The sequence below is a fragment of the Patagioenas fasciata genome, chromosome 10, assembly GCF_037038585.1.
Source record: "Patagioenas fasciata isolate bPatFas1 chromosome 10, bPatFas1.hap1, whole genome shotgun sequence".
Lineage (NCBI taxonomy): Eukaryota > Metazoa > Chordata > Aves > Columbiformes > Columbidae > Patagioenas > Patagioenas fasciata.
In genome coordinates, this window is record NC_092529.1 from 7,540,543 (window position 1) to 7,561,547 (window position 21,005).

The following is a 21,005-nucleotide window of genomic DNA, read 5'->3' on the forward strand; positions in this document are numbered from 1 at the left end:
TCTCTGTCTGGAGTTTCTACTGTTCGGTGTTTCTCTGACAGAACAGCAGATTGTTGCTAAAACATTGAAATAAGGCAGTTTTCTAGAACTGTCTCCTGAACTCTCCCAGCAAAAGTGTAATTTAGAATTTAAGTACTTGGACTTTGGGGGTGGTGTGTTTGCAATTCTTTTGCTTTTGGACTGTATTATTTCCTTTATAGAAAAATGAATTCTAAATTCCCTGTATGGAGATCATAATGGAGTCAATACAATCAAACTGTCATTTACTGTTTTGTATTGAAGGTTGTTGAATAGTAGGAAAACTAATTTAATAACTACCAATACCAGAAGACAAAAGTAGTGCTCATATTCCCACCCTTGCCAGTAAAACAGAATGAGGATTTTGTGTGAGTCATATCCCTTTGACATTGATTTGGGAAAGATCAAAATCTATTGAAATCATGAGCAATTTCCTTACTGATTTCTGTGAAGATAAGCAATGAAATGCTCTTCACTTCTGCTGTGCTCTAGCTAGGAGACAGGAAACTATGGGGAAAAGTGATACTCAAAACACAGACCAAACTCAGATGAGTTCTAATAATTTTTTGGTAGGATTTTTTTTTTTAAGTAGATACATGTTCTACAATCAAATACTGCACACGTGATTATACATGTATGAAATTCTGCATATAATACATGCAATTGTGTGTACTGTGCAAATGGCTGTGCACGGGTCAGATACACTCAAAACGGCTGAGAACAGCACATAGGGTTCCTCTGAAACAATTACAGAAAACATTACAGATCTCTGTTCTGCAAAAACATGTACATGTGCTTATGATTACTCATGCAAGTAGCTGAAGGAAAAGGGAAGCACTGTCTGAGCGAAGCTGAGTGTGTGTAATGTAAAAATAAATTGTGGAAGATATTACCTGTAGCAGTTATTATTATAGTTGTTGTAACTTCCCAGGGCTGTCAAGCACCCCAAGCAGATCGCGTAAGAGAAAAATATCTGAGTACCAGCATCCACCCACACCTGAAAAAGAAAAAAATATATTAAAAAAATGGAGTGGTTAAAAAAGGTCAAGAAGGAATCACCTTTATACATATATTGACTGCCAATTTGCAGAGGCAACTGTACAGGGTAATAGTGTCTGGCAAACCTTTTATAAGTCACAACGTTAAAAAAAATACGCTATGTGTTAAATTCCCCTCTCCTTCCCAGTGGTATAAACAAGGAGTAACTCAGCCGGTCTTGACAGGTGCAACCAAATCTAAGTAGAAAGACAGAATTTCTGGAGAAAAACCTCACCCGGTATAAATTCTTTACCAGTTTTATTAACAATTGCAACCTAAATAGAATCACCTGCACTTATCTCATTCTCATTTGATGATTATTTACTCAAATTTTAAAATTTAGTGTGAAAAAATATTCTAAAGATAAATTTGCCACTCATAGATAATATACAAATTGAGCTGGGGAAAGAGAAGAGAGTACTTATCCAGGGAAAGGGGTTTCTTAGCAATACTTAATGACACCCATAAGGTATGAGGACACGGTTGTTCTGATCACTGTACAATTAACAAAAGTTCTGTAGAGCTTAACAAGCTTTAGAATATCATTATGATAACATTTGTATCCTAAAGTGATGCAAATACTAAATTCTAAATCAGAGAAAATAAATAATAATGAAAAAAGAAAGCATGACCTGACAAAGTGAGATTATTCTCCTCACAGAAATCTCAGAATGTTAATATAACATGTGCTTTTTTCACTTTAAAAATATTCCAACAAAACAGTTCATTTAATTCTACTGGAGTCTGTGTGCATTATTACTGGAGGTTAATGTCCTCTTTTAACTCCTGGTTTTCACATGAGAGCAATACAAAGAGCCCACATCTACACAGCTGCAGTTTATTTCCAATACAATAAATTCTGACTCCTGGTTTCTGGGACAAATGAGCTCTGTAAGTTTTTTTTAAAGCAGAGTAACCAAAGTGCTTTTCAGAGAAGTAACAAAACACCAACTGATAACCAGAGGCAAGAGCTGTGTAGCCATTAGCTTGAGTTTGAGACAGGAAAGAGGTCATGATTTCATGACTAATAATAGTAGTACTACTAATAATAATCAAATACTCCTAAGTATATTAAGAGGATGTGTTTGTTTTACATGTGATCAAGTGAGACCTTGGTCTCTGTAGTTGTTAAGAGTTTTTCTGTTTAGGAATTACATTAAGATCACATTCGATTTGCGTCACTGGCTTAAATGGTGAATTGCTGTCATGGTGAATAAGATACAGCTGATTACATCTCAAAGTTTCACCACTTGGTAAGGAAAGAACTGCACACAGAAAGCCTTTTGACAGACAGGCTCTTTAACAAGATCGGAAGCTCCCGAAAAGCTGTAAGTAGCATAGGTCAACTGAAAATGCACCATTGTCTTGGACATAAACAAAAGCTGGGAAAGCGGAGCAGGAGCCCGAGAGCCGCTGGTTCCTCCCTCCCCGCGGCTGCACAAGGTGCTGCCGGGCACTGCACGGCGCTCAGGGCAGCACAGCCCTTCCCCTCGGAACACCCGCCCTGCAGAAACCTCAGCATCCCTGGGACAGCAAGGCCTACTGGAAATGGGGGCAAAGATGGATTGTACTCTGCAGGGAGAACCTCTTGAGCTGCTGGAGAAGAGCAGCACAGCACAGCACAGCCTTCTGGAGGTCCTGTGGACCCAGCTGGAAACACAGACAAGATTCTGGCCATAACTGATACTATTTCCTTCAAAGAAAACAAGTCTCCTAAAGACCGTGACATCTGACAGTGATTCGACATAAAGAGGTGCAAATAGGTTGATAAACATGGTCTGTAAGCAAACGTTCACATATTCTATAAAAGTTTAATCAGACTGAAGAGGCCTTTGTGTTTGTTGCACTTCATTATTAATACTTCCATCAAAAACTTAGACAGCTAACGTTTAAACAAGAAGGAGGAAGTAGTTTTGTTTACTGAGTGGAATAACAGAATCAGTGTAGTTTCTTTTGGGTTGTATGCTCAGAGAACCAGAGACGTTTAATTTGCAATGATCATTAATATTTCAACTTCAGGTTTCTGAAATGGCAAAAGCATCTATAACTGATCAAGGGAGTGGCAAACGGAGAAATAAATTTAGAAACCACAGGTAGACTTTGCTGTATTTTGGCACAAGGGTGTGCTGCAGTTGGTATTGCAGGGCAGTTCGTCACACTCTCACCCCAACAGCCGGGGACCATTTGGCACTTAGCGTCAGGCTGCAGGACTCAGCCGGGGTGGGAGAATTCACAGAGGTACACAAATGGTTTGTTAGTCCAAGTCACACCCAGTCTTAGGCATTTCTAAACTGTACCTCAAGGGAAGTCGTGCCCATTAAAACTTCTAGTGGGTACAGATGGGCTCTTGTAGATAGCACTCACAAATCCAGGTGTCACCCGTCTGGCTCACAGCAACAAAAGCATTAAAAATTCTTTCTGAGTGTGCTGAATTTCCAATGTCTGGTTTAGACTCAAAGTTGTAACATTTTTCAAGTTAACAGAATGAATGAAGCACAATTCTGCAGAACAATGAAATTCTGAAGGACAGAGACAAAGCAAACGCTGCCAGTGAGCTGCAAACCAAGGGTTCTGGAGCCAGCAGCTGGTGAAAGGCTGGGACAAAAGGAGTAGATTTTTTCTGAAACAAGACAGAGCTTGATGTGTTTCTGGCAGGAGTAAATTCTAGAAGAAAGGATCTGTACCAGAGAACATTGTGTTCATGCTTTATAAACTTTGTACCTTGAAAATCCTTTCGTTAGTGATAATTAAATCAATCCAGCAGTATGCATTCATAAATTCGGGGACTAAAAATGTTTTATAGTCTTCTGTTAGCCCCTACTTTGAAAGATGGAACTAAGTGCTGCTTCTTACTTTTTGTTTTTATCTCAGATTTAAAATGTTTCTATGCCAAAACAAGACTAAAATTAAAGCACAAAACCTTTGTTTATTACACCTTAATATTTAAAAAATCCAAATGCCAAAGGTCAGAACTTTTATATCTGTTGTGCTTACTTTTTACACCACGTTACAGCCACTTTCTAGACATCCTAAGCCTACATTAACGACATGGGCAAACTAGAAGAATGCAAACGCCATCTCAGCATCCAGCTCCTGCTCTGAGCCCTGCACAGAAAAGGTGCTCACTGGCCAGGAGAAGGGCACTGGGCTCTGCTGTGTCCTGCCGATAACTGCCTCAAGTCGGTACAAACATAATTCCACAAAACAGAATCAACAGGAACATTTTTTACTAAACATGGAAAGCTCTATTTTGCAAAGTCCAGCTCTCAAAAGCTAGCAATACCCAGATAGCAAGCCTGCCTGGTAACCTTAATTTGGCCTTGTGTGTAGGTCTAGGACACAACCTTCATTTACATGACTATTCGTCTTCCTGACCAAGGAGATGAATCCAGCCCAGTCAAACAGAGGATCCTGTTGTCTGGAGGATCCTTTGCCTCTTTTGTTGCCATGACTGTAGCGCCTGTAATGAATGAAGAGGGATAAAGAAGAAAGAAGTGGGATGTGCTGTAGTGAAGACAACAGAATACTGCTCTGGAGAATTAGATGCTTTTCATGTCTCTGCTATAAGGTTTCTATGTGACGTTATGTCCATAAATCACTCAAAGCAACCCTTTCTCAAACGTGCATTAACTGAGTAGTCCTCATTTAATGAGTGTCCGAAGTTAAGTACAAAATTACTGAGTGTTCACTGCTGCAACCAAGGTGAGTGAAAGCCATGTATGGAACAAGTCAAAAAAACACAGTATTAAAAAGCCAGGTCTACCCACTTCAAATTGAAAATCCCCAAACGACTGACAGCCTCACATTTTCTTCTCACGATATATCTCTACGTCAGTAAGAGGGGGCCATGCCATACACTGAAAACAAAAGTTTCTGAAGCACATGGACAGTGCAGAAACAACTTTGAAAGGCTGAGCCATTTTTTGTGATGGTCACAGTCTGAACGATACGCAGCATATTTACAGGGCCAAGCAACGAGTGAAAAGGATAAAGCAAAAGACTGCATTGCTGTCCTGAAATGAGCTTCGTTGATGCTGCACATGAATGAAGCAGTGACCTTGCGGCAAACCTGTTACATGTTGATGTTTATTATTTCCATAATGCATGGAATACAAATGGACATTGTTCACCTGAAGGACTATCATTAGATTCCAGGTTTTTCTCTTTGTGCCTTCCCTTTACTTTCTGTACTCTCTGTATAGATACAGTACAGAATTTACAGAAAATATAAGTATACAATTTAGACAGCTGGGCAGACAATACAGCCATATATATGGAATCACCACTGCGGTGTCTCAGTACTTACTACTGCCTTACCAGAAACGTGCAGCGTGTTGTGACAGCCTCCCGTACCAGGACAGTTGTGTGTTACATGGGATTTGCACGCTGCAGCCCCACAGTGTAGGCACAGCAACCTCTGAATTGCTTCAGAGCACCAGGCAGGGGAACTCACCTCTTCCCAAAGAGATTTGCACAGACATACTGACATATTCCCTCTGCTGGGATAGGGAAACCTCAGAGACCAGGATCTACGGGGATTCCTGCAGCAGCCCCTCTCAGGAGGAGGCCCTTATCACCTTTAGTTCATATAAATTCCACATATTAAATAGTGGGGAGAATATTCATCACCACTTAAGGCCGTGCCTCATTCCAGAAGTCCTTTACTTCTTTTAAAGCAAAGCAAACACTACTACACAGCTATTACCGAATTATCCTGTGACTGCAGGAAACATCTCTCAGGATAACCTGACTGGCACTTCGACAGCTGAACGTAACTCAAAATGTGTAAAATCGTTTCATGTCTGGGGAACATGGGAAAATTTAGCAGTTATTTTCAGTCTGATCCTCCTAAAAGATAGGCAGTTTTTAAAAAAAAAAATATGTTGTCACCTGAAAAGCTTCATTTTACATCTCAGCTAGGAAGCTATTAATGAAATGTGACTATTCTGTCTCATTGTGCCTGTCTCTGCGTATTAATCTAGAGGAAAAATGCAAGATGCCTAAAATGTGTGTTCAGGATGTTCTGAGTAGAAGTGGGAGGGATTTGTGTTAAAAATGTGATACTCTGAAATGATGTTTGTGGCAGGTTCTATGTTCAAATCCACAGGCATCACCTCCCAGCTCGGTGCCCGGGCAGCCCACGTTGCCTCTGCCCGGCAGGATCGACTCTGTGGGCTGGGCAGACAAGCTCTTGAGACAAACAGCAGTTTATGGTTTAATTTTTCAGTCTGTTGCTCAAATAACGGTAAAAATGGGGAAAGCAAACAACAAATAATATTATTTTTCAGAAATGGCCCAGTGCAGCCCTAAATCACCTCCACCACTTCCTACGCTTACTCCTTGTTGTAATGTCTGTCTGTACATCCCCACGAGCACCCTGCACATGGGGCCTTCTAACTGTTATTCACTGATCTAATGAGATTGCAATGTGATTTTTTTTTCCTGCACTTTATGTCAACACATGAGAATAACCACCGTGTAACATTAGTGGTACTGTCAGTGTGGCATGAAGTAGGAAAGACCATACACAGGCCTGAAAAATATGGTGGAATTTACAACCCCCCAAAAAACAGAAATGCTCTAGAGAGCAGGCAGTGTCTAGACGATGAAGTATACGCCTAATTACACAAAAAGAAAAGTAGTAGGAATGAATAAAGTTCCTACTAAGCAAGGCTCCTGGCTTAAGCAAGGATGTCCACGTAGTAGCTGTGGGTTCTAAATTGTATTTCACAGATTTCTTAATGGTACCAAATAATTGTGATACTTTAGTTCAGGAGGCAGTTTAGAGAGTTTTCACTGTAGTGGTTGAACTGAAAGAACTGCAACCTCCATGTTTCCCCATGCAGAACTAGGAGAACTACCAAGCACCATGAGGATTATTCCATTAAACAAATGTATATATTGTTTATCTGTCTTTCCCTGACCTTTCTCATCGTCTGCAGTTAACAGATCTGTTAGAAATTATGAACATCTTAGGGCTGTTAGTATCTGTACCCACACGCTCAGGTTTTTATCTTGAGTACTTCTATCAAAATCAAGGGAATTAATTTCACATTAGTGTCTGAGTACTGGCTGAAATGTGCATCCCAGTGGTGTAGTTTCATCAATATGCACTGGTTTAATTTCATTCTTAACAGCGAGATTGAACACCCACTTCAGCTGCAAAGCTCAAAGCATCCTTAACCACGGAGAGGCTAATGATGATCCCATAATGAAGCACTGTCTGAGAATATGGGAGATGGCAAAGGCCAGTTAAATGCTGCACTCACTCTTTAAAGCATGATGTTCCAAATGTTGATAGTCATTTATTTCCCATTTTGTTATCAGAGAATGAGCAATCACTTCAGAGTTTTCTTTAAATTATTCATTACTTTTTGATGAATCTCAGCAGTGTTTGTATTTTAAGAAGCAGTTTGCCTTTGGTTTCAAATAGGAATTTTAAAAATAAAGCCTTTGCTGTCAGAATACAATAAATGAAATTTCAAGGTAAAGGCATAGAAGTGTTGCAGATTTTTATGAGAGCAAGAATGCCTGAATAAAACAACCTATTGCCAAATAGACTTACATAAGAGCATTACTAGAACCAAGTCCTACACATCATGAGAGGTTTAATGTTCATGTGCTGGTGTCTCTCACAATATGTGGGAGGGGGTGCTGAAAATGTCAAAAATTCATGTCAGCTATGGAACATCTCTACCTGTACCAGAACACGGGGTTTACCATTTTCAAGTTGGATTCTAAAACACATACGTCGTGAGTCTATGGCTGCAAAGCATCATTCACATCCAAGTCACGTGGGAGTCAGCCACACTATCTGGATATTTAATGTACCAACAAAGGTAGGCAAATTCAATGGATGGAGGAGGCCACAATGAGGGCTAAACCAAGATCAGGAAAAAAATATGCAGTGTAGAAAAAAGGAAGAGAAGATGGACAGTGATGGAGAGCAAACAGACTGCAAAGCAGCCATGGAACTCGCATCGTGTGGCCAGGATACAGACCTTAGCTTTGTCTTTCGGGAAAAAGCACTGTGCATTCTTTCATTATCATATAGATTTAGACATGACAGGACTGTAAGAAACTAGGAGAATGTTAGTGCACCTGAACTTGAAGAGTACTCCCATCAGATATGAGAGAATTAACAACATGTTTAATTATGAGCACCAATTGAAGTTTTGGGAGAACCAAACAGCTTTAGAAGAACCTTCCAGCCTTAACAGAGGCTTCCTGGCCCTCCTCCTGCCGCCTGAATTCGGGCGGAGTGTTTAAGGAGCTGCCTTTGGCCATGCCAACTACAGCTCCAAGCACTGCTACAGCAGGTCAGAATAGGTCTAATAATTTCTGCCATGAAACTGTGTAAAACCCCAAAATATATGCTGAGCAAAATATGCTGGAAAAAATGCAGTTTCTAATGGCTTTGGGTAAAAGCCAAAGTCCCTATTTCACTCTGTCCCTTCACCTCAGATAGTCTGGGCTTTTTTTTTCTATTAGTCTGTTATTAAAGATTGCTTTCAGTTACACATGTGACTGGATAGGAGCTGGAATGGAAAACCAAGCTGACCTTTCTGCTGTAACCCCACAAACCAGCAGGTGAACATCCAGTTCAGAGGACAATCGGATGGCTGGACAGATGCCACTAAGATATTCTGACCCGGTTTCAAGGTCATACTGGAACCTTCCTTTCCTCACAATTAATAGGCCATCATTTTACATTGACATACCAATACAAAGAGCTGTGAATGTACATATGAAAAAACATGAATAACTGTGATTGTACGTATGAAAAAACTATTAATAACTCAGCTATATTAAACTTAACAATGTTCATTCATAATGGTATGTTTTTTCTGGAGACATCCTTGCTAATGCACAAATCCTACATGTGCAGAGGCTCCTCACCGTAACTGCTCTGATGGAGCAGCAGGACTCCAGGGCTGGACTCTGCTACTCAATATAATATTTTGATATTAAGAAAATAGCACATACTCTCTACTGTCACAGGAGAGTACCACATAGCCTGAAGTTTCCTAAGCTGTGAGCTTTACCATTTTTTATTTACAAGACTATTTTTTCGAGTCTTAGATTCCATGCCTCTTGAGTAACTGACAGGATTATCACCAAGATGAACTTCTGAGGTCACTAGGAAACCGAGAATTATTCCACTGATTGAAACATGCTGACACAGGGCAATGCGCGACAACACAAATCATTACCAGAACATTGCTTAAATTGCTCTTTATGACATTTCTATGCTACAAGTTATATTTTGATGTATATACGAATATATTTTCTAAGAAAAGTTATAAAATAGGCAGTAGTGGAGGACTGACCATTTTACCTCTGATCTCATTCTAATTAAAGTAATTTTTTTCCAGCTTTCTCCTTATGAAGAACGTTCAACCACATGGCAAGCTATGATGTCAGGCACGGTGTAGTATAGTTGACAAGAGCAGGACAGAGCACCAGGACAGTAAGTCAGCTGTGGTATGAAGGCTGGATAGACAGATACACACTGCAAGGAAAGCAACAGGTATATCTGTGCCTTCTTTTTGGTTTGGGTTTTTTTTGGACGCTTCCTACGTTTCTCGTATGCTAACCAAGGTGAACAATGTTATTCACCCACATGACACCCCACCAGAAAAGACAGCCAGAGATTCCTTTGGGATATTTTCAGTTTCAATGCAGAATGCTTTGGCAAATGGACGGGGAAGAGGGCAAAGTGGCTCCATCAGCCCCGGAGACCACACACTGAGCAGGAACGTGCGGCGGTTTTAGATCCCGCTGCAAAAAGTGCACAAGGTTACGGTCTGACAATTCACTGCCACCAGCTGAAATCTCTGTTCAAAGGCATGAAAAAAGAAAATTAACTAGTTTTCATTTATCCTCTAGTCACTCTCTCTTAATCAACCGAATTTTTTTCAACAGGAGCTAACAAAAATCAGCTGAATGGCTGTGCTATGCAACTACACCAAACACAAAGTACTGCTCTCTTCTCAAAAACCCAAACACTTAGAAGATGCAAGCATTCAAAGTGCATAAATCCATTCCTTGAATGCATTCTCATCTTTTCCTGACTATCAGTACACTGTTAATATCTTATTCCTTTGAATCCTCCAGAGAAAAATCAAACAGGGAAGAACAAACTTTGTTACTGTCATTTTCCCACATAATCAACAGTTATTATAATTACACAGTTCCTCATGTTTGACTATAAAATAGCAGAAAAGACTGATTTTCTAATCTTGGTACGTGTTTAGCTTACAAATCTTTTCCAGAGAGTTAACTGGAAAAAGACACATTTATTTAGAAATCAGACAAGAAGATATTTCACAAAATTAAATTAGTTAATCCCAGGGGTCACAATGAAAAGCTTTTTGCTGACTAGGAAAACACAGCTTCCTACTTGAAAGTGGAATCTCGGAACAACCAGTGAGCAAAATACTGTTGCAATGTGATGTTAAAGTAACTTTCTGAGCAGAATATTATTTTAACTAAAGGCACAGGTTAAAGTTCCTGAGAACTTACAAGACGGCCTTCATGATAAACCATCATGAATGTCACTGCCTCAACAAATACCCTTTAAATATTAGTTCCACAGACTTCTGCTATATTCCATTAAATATACACCTTTAAAGAAAGGTGTATAAATTTATGTCTAAATTTATCAAATCTACATTTATTGAACATAAGCTAGGAGTGTGACGTAAAAAAATAAGGATATAAATCAGACTTTCGCCTGAAAATGTGCCTGTCCTCAGGCTACTTGAAAGTGATAACCAATTGTTCAGAGAGTTATTGATGTGAAAGGGAGGTTACCGTGATGTTTTACACCACAACTCCTCCAGGCTTAGGCAGGAGACAAGAAAAGTACTAAAATATCCCTCGGTTATCTCACGCAGCCTCCGTCAGCTCCAAGGAATCGCGGCTGAGGGCAGCGCTGCAGTCCCTGTGTTCAGAGAAGTAAAAAACCTGCTGGATCCAAGCGCGCTGGCATCAAGTGTGTTACCTAAAGTAAATAAGCTCTTTAGCCCCTGCCCCCTGTCCCCAAATGCCTTCTGAGGAAAAAAAAAGCAAAAACAATCTTGTTACTCTCTCAACTCAATGGGAGGTGTTGTGAAATGGGAAACTAAACCCAAACAAAATATGAACCGTGTATTGTGAAGAAGTAGCAAAAAAAAGTTGAGTTTTGGATCCAGGGCTTAGTTTGTTTCTGAAGTTTACTACCCAGGGTTTTTAAACAACACGGCTTCTGAAAGCAGAGCCTTCATTAGAGCAGGAAAACACAACTTAAACGGCCAGGCAGAAAATGGCTGAATTAAGCTCTTTTTTCCCCCTTCTTAATGGCAGTGATTCTCAAAAGATTAAAAGTAGGTTAGGCGAATAATACAACAGCTATGTTTCTAGTGTCTACCTGACAACAGCTTTTGTAGAAGTGAATAATTACATGAAAATCACTTCCTTTCCACCTCTCTTCGGGATTTCTGTGGGTTGCTAGGCAGTCTCTCTCCTACCTTCTGCTAATGTTACTTACAGACGGGATGAATACAGTATATTCATTACGAGAATGGGGAGCTGAGGGGGAGAAGGACCTAAATACTTGAAGTTTTGTTTATTCATTGCTGCTGTTGGAGACCAACACTATAGCTCGGATTACTTTACACATATTTAAATGCTAATTTTCCAAGGCACAGTTCTTAGCCAAGTACCACCCTGATAAATTGGAACAGGACCTTCCTCAGCCCAGGGCCCACACCAATAGTATGTTCCTGTGTCGCCAGCCAGTGTTGAAAGTCAGGTGCTGGAGCAAAGCGACCTGAGGTTCCTTCTGGGACTCAGAAAGATTCTTTCAGCCATTCTCACTGCTTTTTGTGACTGAGGTAATGTTTGTTACGAGACTGGTTGACCTTCCTGAACTCCTTAATCCCAACTTTAGGAGAAATCTTGACTGCCTTAGCATGATTCCAGAACTAGCACCCACAAAGTACTGCCAGTCTTCCCTGACTGCACTCATATAGGTTAGGGTATAAGTTCATTAAAAAGAAATAAACAAAAATCAGTTTTCTCTGCAGAGTGCTAAGATGACGAGGGGCTTGAACGCTCGAGATTTCAGGTAGCAGGAATGCAGTGTGGTTGTGGGAAGGGCAGGGAACCATGTGCAAAGCTTTGTGGATTTTTAAAAAGTGTCTTTGATTTCCAGGCTCCCATTTCAGTCTTTGGAGCCTGCAATCCACTTGCATGATGGGCTTGAAGTTACCTCCCTCAGCATGGCCCACCAGGAGACCAGAGGCTTTAGATCCACTACCCAGTCAGCATATTCTGATAGCAGGATTCAAATACACAAACTAGCACTCCAATTCAGAGAAATCTTAACCTGGCAAGAACTAAGGTGCTAAACATATTGTGTTTTGCATCATTATGTTACCAATTTCTTACTCATTGTCCCCTTGGCTTGGCTGACTGCTGAGGGCAGGTAGCTGCACACCCCATGTGCCCCACACACCTACACAACTTTGCTTCCAAATTTAATATAATTACAGAAAGAACAGAAAGTAAAAACTCCCTGCTGTAAAGCTGTTATTTCATTAAATTGCAGTACAGTGAGCTAATTTATTAAATGAGCAATCTCTGCCACCTACTTCACCCATGCTCGGAAGGGCACAAGGTTCGGATGCATTTAATGCCGGGATGTTTGTTTGTCTACATCCATTTCTAACACCTGTACTATCTCAGTTTCTAATTTGCATCGCAGACCTCAAGAGAGCTCTGAATTCCAGGACATAAATACTGAGGTGACTTCACTTTTCCCCAGAGGCAGACCTGAAAGTCCGTTGTTTCTGCATGGCACCGTCACCAAAACGACACCTGGGAGATTTAAAAGTGTCAAAGTAATAACAGATGGCTATCTGATGTTCCTTGTTAAAGAATTTAATTTGATTTAATAGCATCAGGCTACCACATGCCTTGCTTGATTTCTTCTGTGCAGATATACAAAATCCCAAGAATAATTTTCATAGGATTTTTCCCATATTTAGAAACAAACAAAAAAAATACAGTAAAACAACAAATGTTTGACCAGGCCTTTCTTTTTCTGAAAGTCAATACTAACATTCCAACTTTGCCCAAAGGAAAAATCCCATCTACAATGGTAGTTATGAGTCAAGGAATCTCTCAAAACTATCTTTATGATAAAACTTGCATGTTTTCTTTTGCAGCCAATAGTTACAACTCCTACTAGAATACATGTAAGGAGAGACTTACCTCAAAATACAGAATTTTCCCTTGAATAATACACCAGTCTTCCCTTACTTTAGTCTGGAGCATACAGGAAGGAGACGAGTGACAGTATAAGATATACAGAAATATTCAAGAGATATTACTCATAGAAAAATATTTATGTCCCTATGATAAACGTGATTTCTGGGGGGAAAAAAAAGGTCACTGAGTGGAACAGTTCTTTTGTGTCTGAATGATAAGAAATGAAAACTGTCTTCAGTAGATAGGTAGCTTAAATTTGGGATTCTGTCAAGTTGGAAACCTTTTTAAAAAGGTATGGATAAGAGGCAAAAATATCATTAAATGCCAATATCTCTTGGGAGCAGCATCTGTTTTTTCACGCATTCATTTCTGTTAACTACATACCAAAAATGGCTGGGGTTCAGACCAGCAGGAGGGTCTGCGTGGCTCCTGGGACGCAGCCTGCGTGTGCTGACAGTTCTCAGTTACTGAAAATCCACCAGCCCTCTGGAAAGGTAAAGTCATTGAGTGCTGGAGCATCCACATGTTTCAGCCGTGCTGTAGAACTCTCAGAGCATGCTTGGAAAGCATCAGTTTTGCCTTCTCATACACTTGCACTAAGTAAAGCTTCAGGCATTTAAAAATAAAAAGTTGGGTTTTTATTCATTCTGTGTATGATATGAAAGACAAACAAATCCAAAACAAATAAAAAAACCACACACAAAAAAGCCATTGCCTTTCTTTCTCTTTTTAGCAGAGAGTTTATTTTCAGTGTCCTATAGACACCAGACTTTACCAGGTCTCTTAGAGGGTATGTTTGGGAGATGAGGCATGCTTCAAGTAATTTCCTATTAGCGATAAATAAAGATGCTCAGTTTTTTTTAAATAAACGCAGGAAGTTCAGTTAACTAATTTCTAAAATGAAGGTGGTGATTAGTGTTCCTCGTTACTATCACCAAATGCTCTCAGAATGAGATATTTGGCTGTTCCCCACATGGACTCTAATGCCTACGGACAGTCACAGGGGTTTCACAATATTTGCTCTCAGTTGCACTGAGGGATTGATGAGAGGTCATCCTGACTCATTTCTGGAGTATTCTGAATCCAAACCCAAATGTTTTTAAGGTCTTTTTTTCTTCAAATATTCCATCTCCATACTATCTGACAAAAAGCAGGGCTCGGGGCTGGTTTGGTTTTTAGGTTTTCGGGGCAAGGGTGAGGCAGGAGTTTTAACAAACATCGTCGGGGTTCCATATCCTTCTCAAACTGATCACGTCAAGAAACCTATTACAGAGCTGCTGGACTCTAATATCACAGTGACAAAACAGATCCTTCCCTGACAGCTCTTTTGTTTACTCCTGTTACTTTCTCAAGATTCTTGTTCAGAATCCTTGAAGCCTGGGGAACAGTGGAGAAATTAAATGCAGTATTTAGCCCTGACTGCAAATACTTTAAAAAAGGGTAAATGCTTTGGTCATGGATCCTTATTCAAAGAATTCAGTTCACTCAGAAATTAAGAGAGAACTATATGTATGTTATATAACGCTAGGTTAAATGTTATTTAATCTAACTTCTTGAAAAACAGTAATTCTCAATAATTCTTTTTAAGCAATTTTCTTAAGAATACTTATCTTAGAAACCGCGCTTTTAATGAAGTAACTAAAAAGTACAGAGTTTGAAACAGCAGAAATTACAGTTATAGGAGACTGACTTGAATTCTTCCTGTTATTAACAGCAGCCTAAACCTCATATTAAACTAAGTTTTCCACAAGGGGATTTCCATTCATTTCTGCAATTTAGACACTGTCCAAGTATCAAATGCTGAATGCTAAAATGATACATAAGTCTTGACCGAAGCAAAGCTTGACTGAGAAGTAAAATGTTGTGTATTGTATATGTGATATTAGTCAAACAGTGATTGCTGCAGAGTGCTTATCTAAAGCTTTCAGATGTATTGATGAAGTAACTTAGGCCCATGTATTACTCATACCTGGTAATAACTAAAACACATACTAAACATTACTAGAGCTAACTGACATAATCATATCAAACTGCATACTCTTAAAATAGAGGCTAGATTGCTTGAAAGAGGTATTTCCTCATCTTTGAATACTATACAAACAGACAAAAAGCCTTTTGGTTTGTATAAACCTGCAACTCCAAGACAGCCAAACTGTAAAATCACACCTGAAAGATGATTTTGGAGAACACTTTTCCAGTTCGGCAGAAGTGGATCTCTGCTGGTACTGAGATGGTGGCAGCCACGTAATTGTGACCCGCTCCCTGGTCAGTGTTTCTATGCTAGACGGTTCCCCAGCAAGGCCATGCGATATGCCTGCACAATACAGTCAAGTCTGTACCAGTTTGTTAAGCAGCCTTGCAACAAACTAACATTTAAAACGCACTATTGTCCTGTAAAGGCCTATGAAGGAAACTCACAATGGAAGAAAAAGAATGTCCTACCGCAGCAGTGCATGCTTTAAAATGGTACAGTTCATTTTAAACAGGTAAAGTTTCTGCAATATTAGGACACAAAATTTAACAAATTTTCCTATTGATTTTCAGGGGCTAAGATTTTACCTTGCTAGTTTTTACAGAACTGGGATTTGTGAAAACAATAAATGCAACTAAAAGACTTGCTTATTGGCTTTTGTTGCTTGCAGAAATATTTATCAAGCTGAAGTTTGAAAGATGTGAAGAGTTAATACATATTCTACTATTCAAATATAGTGTTTTGTAAATTACGGGCTTCAGGACATCATATGCAGAATAAAATAATTAAAAAAAAAAAAAACAAAACAAAACAAAAACAAAAAAACCAAAACCAACCCTAATCTCTTATATCGTAAAGAATTTAAAATCAAGCTGGGTTGGAATAATCAAACTTGCAATATAAATTCTCATCTAAATAAAAATTACCCTTCAGGAACATAATCAGATTTTCTAAGCAGTAGTCAGAAGTTTATTTCACACAAGCTTATCTGTGTTCATTTTATCTTTGTTCACTTCAGAAAGCCCTTTCATGACAGAAAAGATTCTTTCTGACTGCAAGTATCTTTCAGAAGGAACTCTAACGGTGGCATTTAGGTATTATGATGATTGCAGTAAATAAAATAAAACAAGCATATACAGATTCTCCCCTTGCATACACCATTGCAAAGACAGAGAAGCTCCCCATTTACTCTCTGGTCAAGTCAGTCTGATGATACTCTTGATGTACAAGTCTCAGACATCAGGAGTTGGTATGTAATGTATACCCAATGGCTTCACTCTATCTTTGCATATGCACACAGAGATCACATTAACTCCTGATTCACTGGAGAGTTTGTGTCAAGGGATATATGAAAATATTTTGGCTGTATGTGCCAGCACTATAATATTTTCTTCCGAGCTGCATTCTGCAATGAGATCTAACAACTCTATTTTCTTCCTTAGAGTGGAGTGTGCAGAGACTGACAGGCACCGTCAACACAGGGAAAGGGCAGACGGAGCTGAAACAGCTCTTCATCTTTACATAGTTTTATTGTTTGTTTTTGCATTTCCTACAGCAGAAGTACCAGCATTAAAGGCTGTTTGGGCAATCAATGCACTAAACATTTGATTCGCACTTTCTCAGATAAGATCAGTTACATTGCTGCCTTCCTTCAGCTGTTTTGAGGAAGATGGCATTAAGTCTCAGTAATCTTTTTTATGGCTGTAGTTCCCACTCATGCAACCTCTTTTTCCAGTGACTGCAGTCAGCAAGAGATTATAAGAAAATTATCTGTCTCTGTTGACTCTTCATGGAGAGCAGAGAACAACAATCGTAAGAGCACAGCTTCCTACCGCAGAGCATCGCCCTTCTCCAGCCACTGCCAGAGGCATCAAAGCCCAAAGGCAGATGAAGCAAAGTCTGCAGTGCCGACTTGCCCAGAGGTGGAGCAAACATTCCCCTGCTCACCCACACTGGCATCGTGCTGCGGGGGGGGGCACCTCACCATTGGAGTCTGGCCCAGCTGCTGGAATCGTGCCACAGGCAGCTGCATTTCAAAAATCAAGAAAACAATCAAGTTTTGATACCATTACCACTAAAAAATTCATCTCTATTTCCAGAGCCTGTTCCCTTTGCTCCTTCTGTTCTTTCTATATTTGGCATTGGGAACACAACAGAAGCTGCTGGTATAGCCTAGAAACTGCACAAATTATAAACCCCGAGCAAGAGAGACTATTGCACCTAAATTTTTTTGAAGTGGTCAGCAACCACATGGTAATATAAGCCTATTTTGATTTTCAAAAGCATTTTGGAAAAAATCAATTACCAAAAGCTCCTTAAGAAACTGTGCATCTGTAGTTTATGCCATTGCTGGAAAAATAACTGATGAGAAGACAGGAAACACTGGATAAGAGAAAAGGAATACTTTGCACAGTGGAGGGAGGCCCGCAGATGAAGTTCCTAGGAATGCAGTTTGAAAGGAGTAATGAAAGGTAGCTCTTCCTGATACAATTAGCAGACCTCCAGAACTTCTGCCAAGAGATGCTGGAGACACTAAAAGTCTTTGTGAGCACTAGAGGAGACCAGAAAACTGCATGGAAGTGAAACCCACTGAGGGTTTCTAAATGTGAAAAAAAAAAAAAACCACACAGACCTCAGGAAATCACCTGAGCTGAAAACACCTGGCTGTCCAAAGAGTTCAAGGGACAAATACAACATCATCCCCTTACGTCTCTTGCTGGAGACAGCATAATGAGCTTCACAATCTCTGTTCTAGGTGAGTTTTTATGTAAAGCATCATCTTACACACTTTCAAGCAAATAGCATATTGTTTGATGTTTACTTTAATGCTCCCTGTTCTGCAGAAGAAATTATCATGCCAAGTTGACTGCCCATTCCACTAACTAACACCACCTACTTGTTTTCTCACACTCACTTCTGTAATTCTCTTCATCTCTCACCTGATAATGCCAGTACCCAAACAAGAGCTATTGCATTTTCATGCCTGTGAAACTTCTGGCACAATTTCCCTCACCAATCCATGCATAGGATAATGGAAATGATGAAAAATTGCTATCAAAGGATTAAAGATACCAGTAAAAGTATGAATCTGTAGCAGTCAGAAATTGATGTGTTATTTCCGATTGAAATAGGTGTGTTCTGACTAGCTGGCATATACTTCATCTTATTTTATAGCAGGGACACAGGAGACTGCAGCTGCAGGGTGGACACCCAAGGACAGGGAACTCACCAGTAGAAGCTGGACAGAAATTCTTCAGCAGAGACAAGCGGGAGCCACAGGTTAGATGTGGACTCTTGTGTTTAACAGTTCACAATTTACCTATCCGTAATTAATTGAATGAATTTATACTTTTGGCCTCCCACATCCTCTAGCAGTGAGTTCCACCATTTAGTTATTCATTGTGTGAAATAGCACATTCTTTTGTATTTTTCTAAACCCACTACATCTCCATTTTTATAGACTTGTGCCAAACCCAAGGCAGGGTTCCAGCAGGACCTCCTGAGCTACTGGCTGCCAGCCACATGAACAGGGAATAGCGCCTTGGCTGCAGAACCAGGACGGCTGTGCTCCAATTTCAGGTCTTCGGCTTTTGCTCAAAAAAACCCCACCAGTTACTGCTATAGACTGCCCTGTGAGCTACCATTGCTACTTAATGAGCAGACCAGTCTTCTAAAGAGCATCACAAATACAATACAGGTCTCCAAAAAGCCACTATCTACTTCATTGTTTACAATACGACCAAAAACTGTGTTCCAGCTTCCAGCTAATATCCACTGAGTACCCCTACTATATTTATTTTTAAAAATATTTATTGCCTGAAGACCAAAAGGAAAAGTGAAAAATAAGTTTTTAAACTTAACAGGAATATCTCTAGAAAATCCCTCAACTAAAACCAGTATTTAACAAACCAATTAAAGTTACCAAATGGCAACTTAGTGTCCATCATGTTGCTACACAAATCAATGTTTAACTGAAGACAGCACTGATTTCACGCTGCCCACATAATAATCCAAACATTGCCCTTCACAAGCACAATAAAAGCTGAATGCTTAGCTGTAATAAATAATAAAGATGCTATTAAAAGTCAATTATCTTTTTGAAATAGTAATCTCAAAACACAGAGAACTGAAATCTCATGCAACACACTCCTTCAAATATTGGTACTGACAATATAGGTCAACAACGCAAAATAACGAACAAGTAGGTATATAATGCTTTTATCATTTTATCACATTTTAGTCATTCAGCCTTCAAAAAAAGCTATGGAATGTGGATAATCCCATTCCAACTCACCAAAAATTGCCCTGGAAAACTAAGAAAAACCATATAGTTAATCTAGATTATTAACCACTTCACTAAAACATCTTAAACAGTCTTTTCCCTTGACAACTGTCCTGTTTGGTTTAATATGACTTACTAGAATGGAAATTATTCAAATTACTATCAAGAGAGTCAAACACAAACATTTTTTCACTTTAGCTACTTATGTACAAAGGATTCACATTTGGATACAAATGCATAACAAAGTAGGGTTACACTAAACCAGCACAAAGGTAGCTCCCTGTTCTCTTTTAATTGTTGCCAAAACCAGATGCCCAGGGAAAGACTATTCAAACATTTACCAAGCCAATAGATTCCAATTTTATTCTAATCAAAGTGTATCAAAATGTCATATATAACATGATACGTTCCAATGGCTTGAGTACAATGCAATGGAAATGCTCTCCAAAGGTGGCTTTCTATCTCCATTCTGTGCACAGAAGCCTGGGAGTCCTATCATCTCCCCTTAGCCCTGTCGCCTACAGTCTGGCTGGGGTCACAGGCAACCAACAGGTTTTAAACCTGTTTCTCGGAGAAACTCTCAGGCCCAGAGCATCTTGGCCCTTTCCTTTGGTCCAGCTTTGGTGTTTGGTGCCCTCCTTTCTGCCATTTTGTACAGTCACGTTCAAACTACAAACAAATATTTTCATCCAGTTGTTTGACTGTAGAAGTAAAAGGAATGTGCAAGGATGCACAGAACTGTCTGCATGCCATAGAAATGAAAAGCCAATAAATGTCTTTAAGCAACGATTAAGGCTAAATAGATGTGCCCCCACTGTGTACAGCAAACCCAAATGAGTTAAAACAAAAAGCTACATATTACTTATCTTTCTCAGTCAAGACAGAACAGCAATTCTAGGAAGCAAAGTAAGAATCCACTAAGGTTACCTCACAGCTAAACCTTCAGGACATCAATTCTGTGGCAAAACTGCCCACCATTAAAGTGTTTCAGAATATTGAGCATGAGAGTCACCTCCTCAGTGAGTGCATGCCACTAAACCATCTCGATTTATACACTGCAGGCTTCAAGACTCCATGCTCACAAACAGAAACTCTGCTTCATCCTGTAGCATCTTCCTCCTTGGTTTTCCTCAAGGATTAAGCACTGAGCAAGCAACAGTCATAAACGTAGGCATTTTACAGATTCATAGAATAACTAACTTAAGATTTACATTAATCTCTCCCCATACTCTTATCTTGCATGCAAGTCAGAAGCCTCCATTCCTAAACGTAATGTTGAGCTAGTGGTATTTGCCACAAACAAGCACTGCTGTCAAGGGTGTGCGACCCAGACTCCCAGGAAGGAATTTGGTTTGATACATAAAAGGCTGAGTAGACCAGCTTCATGGCTTGTTTCATGGATTTGGACAAATCTGATTCTGTGGATGAATGACCATGGCC

The 21,005-nt window shown here is 39.6% G+C and overlaps 1 protein-coding gene across 1 annotated transcript in view; it reads right to left on the reverse strand.

Annotated features, from left to right (window-relative positions):
* The window catches only part of SLC6A11 (solute carrier family 6 member 11), an 87,983-nt gene that overhangs the window by 16,490 nt on the left and 50,488 nt on the right, over positions 1 to 21,005 (reverse strand). Inside the window, exon 8 of the mRNA XM_065845536.2 lies at positions 912 to 1,015. Within this exon, the coding sequence (XP_065701608.1) occupies positions 912 to 1,015 (104 nt within the window). The remainder of the gene's footprint in view (positions 1 to 911; positions 1,016 to 21,005) is intronic.